General features: G+C 37.5%; 1 protein-coding gene across 2 annotated transcripts; it reads right to left on the bottom strand.

Moving 5' to 3' along the window:
* Positions 1-1,812: 1,812 nt before the first annotated feature.
* On the bottom strand, positions 1,813-4,800 carry LOC116209683 (NADH dehydrogenase [ubiquinone] 1 alpha subcomplex subunit 8-B-like). Of its 2 annotated transcripts, XM_031543413.1 has the most exons (4): positions 4,645-4,800; positions 4,217-4,406; positions 2,111-2,250; positions 1,813-1,981 (listed from the first exon to the last, which is right to left on the bottom strand). In XM_031543413.1, the coding sequence occupies exons 2-3, from the start codon at positions 4,402-4,404 to the stop codon at positions 2,118-2,120; spliced, it is 321 nt and encodes a 106-aa protein (XP_031399273.1). In that variant the 5' UTR covers positions 4,405-4,406; positions 4,645-4,800; the 3' UTR covers positions 1,813-1,981; positions 2,111-2,117. The 2 variants fall into 2 exon arrangements, with proteins under 2 accessions (XP_031399273.1, XP_031399272.1); XM_031543412.1 differs by having other exon boundaries at positions 1,813-2,250.
* Positions 4,801-5,502: the final 702 nt, after the last annotated feature.

Below are 5,502 nucleotides of genomic sequence, written 5' to 3'. Positions count from 1 at the left end.
AAACTGTGCAAATAATAAAATGTTATTTTCATAGAACAAAAGGTGATAAAATGCTGAAAAACCAGATAGAATTGATTCTAAATTTGCCTTGAGTTATTTCTTCAATAGTTGCCTTACTAATTGTTGTCGAGCTTAGCTCTGCCAATTTGTCTTATCAATTGTTTATAAAATATTAACTGAAACGTGACCAGCGCAACGAGCTAATTAAAAGACTAGTTAACTAGAAACCTTCTGGTTCAGAGTTGAAGTGAGTATCACTGCATTAAGTTCCCTTTCTTACGCACTTTTTTATTTACGGAATCATATTCTAAAAATAAACTTTTATTTTCGTATAGCATTATATACCACAATAACATGAATAAGAAACTTGACCAGAGACATGATATCTGAAAATATCTTAATATATTAAAACATTACATCCCTAGGAAATTAAAAGATAACTTTTATCTTTTACGTTAATTGAGAAAGAATTTAGGAGTATCTTTTGTATTTTGACCAAAATTTGCATGATCTTTTTCCTTATTTTCATTTGTGGTCGTGAATAAAAGGAAAAGAGAGGGTTTTAATTGCATTTTATGCCACACTTTCTTTCTAATTTTTCAAGAATAATGGGATTAAGAAGGAAAACTGCTCAAATACTAGGAAATCTTTTGCTAATTTTGAAAATGAGTGGGGTCACTTATACATAAACCTGCTCCATCAACAGAGTCATGATTAATCCAATTTGAGCCGTTGCCTAATCTTTGAACACTGGAAGATTAGTACAATGAAGTGTTTGGGAAGTCAATGACAAAAGACTCAATTTGGCCACGTTTGGTTCTGTTGTGACAGAAAACTATAATCACATTTTGGTTATTGGTCCTGTCGCCAAATGCCAAAAGTATGGGTTGGTAAGGAAGATCTAGTGAATATGCAGACAAAGAGAATTGGTTCGTGTATGTATGAGGAATGAATATTTGAATGTTATTTTGAGCTGGAAGTGACTTAACTCTGAATCCAAACGGCCCCTAGCTTATCCCATTTCAAGAATTAGCAGTCTTAAGTAATCGCAACTTGTTTTGGTTTCAGTTTTTTAGCTTTGATTCTCTGCACTTTGCTCACATGCCACAATTTTTAGGCTTAACTGTTTTAGAGTACATGTCGTCGAAGTTAAGAACGAGATGCACTGCACTGAATTCATAAAGTGAAAGTAGATGGATCTCTCGTATTATCCAAACTCAGCATGTGAATTCTCAGTCAAGAAATACGAAGCTAGCCAATGTCGCAGAGCCATCATTTTCCGAAAATCTCATCTCATGTGGTTCCTATATTACTCATGAATGGGCAACAATGGTTGTCGGCCGTAGTCGGCAGACATTTAACAGATACACGTAGAAATGCATGAGTTCTCCATGTACCCAAGTATATTGGAGGATGTCCGAACAAGAAGCCGATCCCCCACAAGTGCCGTAATCACTTCGAGTGAGTAATTTTCAAGAAGGATATAGTTTTAGAACCAAAGTTACATTAACTTTCTGTGTAACTACAAACGAAATTATATGTAATCAAGGACCAGGATATAACTTCCCCGAAAACGACATAATGACTAATGTCGTGACGAGGTAGTAAGTTAGGACCTCGAGTTTTCAAGACCACCAAAATCCTTCTTTCTCCTCAAAGAATTGGGGCAAACAATTACTAGGGTTCAAGGACGTTATTTCTTATTTTGCAGAAAGAGAAAACTCAAAAGTTGCAATTTCCTACCGCCATTCTATCCATGTCTTTCTATGGCTCAACCCCGAGAATTTTCCAAAAACTCGAATAGGCATAGTATAACGTTAATCATATCACGGGATAAGATTGAACTCGAAAAGGCAAAGTGAATTGAGTCGTATACAGACAAGGATTGTTGAGCAGCCACTATCCAAAGGAAATTGAAACCCTTCCACCAAGAGGGGCCATGCCCTTATGCCTCAAAGCATTTCACCAGGGCAATCTGAGTCTGAATTCGAACAACACAAGAGGGCAACAAACTCAGGAATAAAAATTACTACTTCTCCGAGATTTTGGGGCATGTGCTCATTGGAATTTGCCCAAAATTATTAAGTGATTGCCAGGTACAGTAACCTACCGAAAAATCATTCCAATGGGCAGGCTTTCTCGAATGCTGCCTGCTCTTTGCGGCACAAATCGAACTCATTTGTGTAGTAGTACATGCAACCTACATAATCATCCATTTCCTTGGTGCATCTCTGGTGAAGATCTTTCAGCCTGAGCAGCCACAAAAAAAGGAAAATGGGGTATCTCAGTGATGCACAGCCTCATTAAATGCAAACATGCAATTGTTTGCTGCAAAGTAACTCTCCCATCATAACAGCAAATTTAGAGAGTTTTCTTTGAACCATATTATATACATATGCTTATATATAACTACAAGATTAAGCAAAAATCTGTTTTGGGGAAGAAATCATTAAGCAGTTGGCTCCAGGCACATGGGTTCATGAAAGTTACTGCCGTCTTCAAAATACCCATTAATCGACTAAGTAAGCATTGAAGCAGCGGTGAAAATGGGAAGTCCAACACTGACTGATACTACTTGCAGAAATATCAAAATGTGACTTTAGTGGAAATGATGATACATGATTTATGATGGGGAAATAGGATAGAAGATTTTTAGGAGGTAATTGATTCATATAAGAGCTCCACTTTTATGAATTTTTTGCTGGATACTGCGCAGAGCACTATGGCCATTAGAAATTGCATTGATCAAAATCCCACCAGAGCCAAAATTCAAGTCATGATTACAGATTACAAATACAGCTGTATCTTATGGGAAAATCAGTCAGCAATTTACTCAATTACTCTGGCAAGCTCAATAGGCTGGAATTTCCAAGGGCAATCTCTAATTTTAACACCACAAATCAATCCATCATTTGCTTAGCAACAAAGATAGGAGCCATTCTCTTAAGCTTTCTGTGACAGAAAGCGCATCAATCAGTGAAGACTATACCAAACGAAGTTGATGTATCAAAAGACCGTTTCTCAACAGAATCGTAACAGTCAAAAGAAGAGTTCAACAATATCCTATATTTTAAAATTTTTGCTGAGAAAAGCATAGTGATCATCAAAATATTGTGCAAAACATTGTTTATTACCAGCAGGTATACTATTCCCACAAAGTGATGAGCTATACAAATTTCGACAATTCTGCATATGACAGAAATTTTGAATGGCGAAGAAGTTTAATTGTGTGATTAACAAGTTACAGAATTACATAGAAAGCTCCCTATGTTGGTTTGGCGGGTTAATTAAAATGACCATACTAAAGATGGTACCTTTGTGTCCTTCTTCTTAAGGTCACTAGATGTCCCATAATAAGACATAATAAGTATTAAAAGCATATAACTTTAACAGCCTCCGGTTCTTAGGGGTGCTGGTTCCAATTGTGACTTCAATTTCTAAATTATAACTATTTGGAAATTTATTTCTGATTTCGAATTTGAAGAGGGGAAAAAGAATATGTTCTTGAACAATGGGAAAGAATGAAACTGGAATATATGAGTTAACCAAGGCCAAAATGAAGATTCCTCTGCACGGCTCATTTCTACTTCTAGCAAATTTCTTATTTCTACCCCAAAAAGACAAATCGAAATCACTTCCTACAATCAACCGATGTGCACTTGAAAAATTAATACCACTCAACCAACGAAAAATAGAAGAAGCTGGGGCATCCTTTTAGACTTTAAAATTAAAGTACTCTATCATTATCCAAACTAATGAATGGAGTTGGAATTGCTTAACTCCCCTGACATTCCAATTTCCATCCCTAAGATGTTCCTATCAGCTGACCCATTACCACTTCTGCTAACAGATGCCTCGCCTTCAGTGTCCAAATGGACAAAAACCTGTTTTCACAATGTCATCTAAGTGCTGTCCAGCTAATGGGATAATGTTTTCAGCAGTTCGATTTGTCTATGAGAAACCACGCCCATGGATGCATTCTTTTATCCAGTTCTTGGTCGTGTTTTCATCTCCCAAAAATATTTTGTATAGTAATAAGACAGAAAATTTACTCTTTACAAACAAACACGCAAGCATTACTTTGCCAAACAGCACGGAACGATCAATGATAAATTTCTCATTTCTCCCAGCATTTGGCACGAAACAAACAGTGAAGGAATGCACAGCAGACGCAATTCAGAAGGAAAAAAAGAGAAAATTAACAGAAATTGCTTACAGGCCAAGCACACAGCGGGTGACTTCCCGACCTTTGTCGAGACACTTCTCGGGATTGGGGTCTTTCTTCTTGCACTTGAGGAAGTCCACATTCTCCGAATGGCATCTCATCCCGATGTGCTTCGACGAGGCCATCAGCACAGACGAAGTCGGGATGGGCTGTCCCCCAGAGTCCACGGGACTCGCCATATCTGCGGATGCATCCCAAATCGGAGAAATCGATCATCAATGCAAAATATACAAGACGACGGCTTTGCTCAAAATTCGGTCTTTGACGAAAAAGCCAAGAATTGATTCGGGAAATGAACAGAAATGCAAGTGCTGCTCAGCGAATTGCAAGTGACAATGACTGAGGCCAACAATTGCTCAGGAGATAGACAGAAAATCGCCATTCTTGAGATCAAACCGAACGAATTGAAGAACGCTTACCTTCAAGTGACGGTTGAATTTGCTCAAGAAAGAGGCAGCTGAAGGAGATGAGTGCTTTGTTAGGGCACTGTAATGTTGAAACCAGAGAAGACGAAGCAGAATACTACATCGTAATAACGACTATTGACAAGGGCATATATGTCAGTCAGTAAGCCTAATTAAAGCTGTCTCTATTTTTATCCTCAATATTTTATGTATTTTTTCAATTTCGTCCTAGTTCTCTGTCTGCTTCTCTGCTCGCTCCGCGGAATCAGAAGAACATGAATATATATGATATATGTCTTTTGCATTTCTTGTAACGTAGCTAAGGTGGCTTTTGGTAGATTGCTAGGAATCTTATCACTGATAATTCACGTTAGTAGTAGATAAATTCTCACCTTTTAAATTACTAATAATTTACATTATCGTATTATCATATTTGGTGTGTGCTATTAGATAAATTGGTAATATTATTATTATTTTTTTACTTGACAATGAATAATAAAAAATCACATGAAATTTCTAAAATTTCCCTCCACTAAACCTGCCGTCTTTTTCTCTTCCGCCGGAACAGCTTGTCGTCATAGCAAAAAGCCCTGATCGATTGGAACTTGTAGCACAAAAGATAGTGTTTTCTCCCAAATTAATCAAATTTTCTAGGGGTTGAGATGAATGGAGTGGTGGCAGCGTGGTGGTGGCTAGGTCTTGCAAGTTTCAACTTCTGGGCTTTCAATCGAAGCAAGAGATCTTCGACCTAATGCCTTTGTTCCTCGAAATCGAAGGATAGAGCTTCGATTTCGAAGCCCCGAATGAGGTTGGGTTTTTTTTGTGGATGTGAGAAAGAAGAAAAAAGAAGAAGATGAGAGAGTAGCGATGGTG

Source organism: Punica granatum, chromosome 5, assembly GCF_007655135.1.
Source record: "Punica granatum isolate Tunisia-2019 chromosome 5, ASM765513v2, whole genome shotgun sequence".
NCBI classification, from domain to species: domain Eukaryota; kingdom Viridiplantae; phylum Streptophyta; class Magnoliopsida; order Myrtales; family Lythraceae; genus Punica; species Punica granatum.
Note: the sequence above shows the minus strand (reverse complement) of the source record. Positions and strands in the feature narration are given on the sequence as shown.

Excerpts from the sequence above, each read along its gene's own strand:
- LOC116209683 (XM_031543412.1), bottom strand. The coding sequence starts at position 4,404 with ATGGCGAGTCCCGTGGACTCTGGGGGACAGCCCATCCCGACTTCGTCT. Across the intron at positions 2,251-4,216 it reads ACCCGCTGTGTGCTTGGCCT|GCTGAAAGATCTTCACCAGA; the intron begins GTAAGCAATTTC and ends GTGGCTGCTCAG.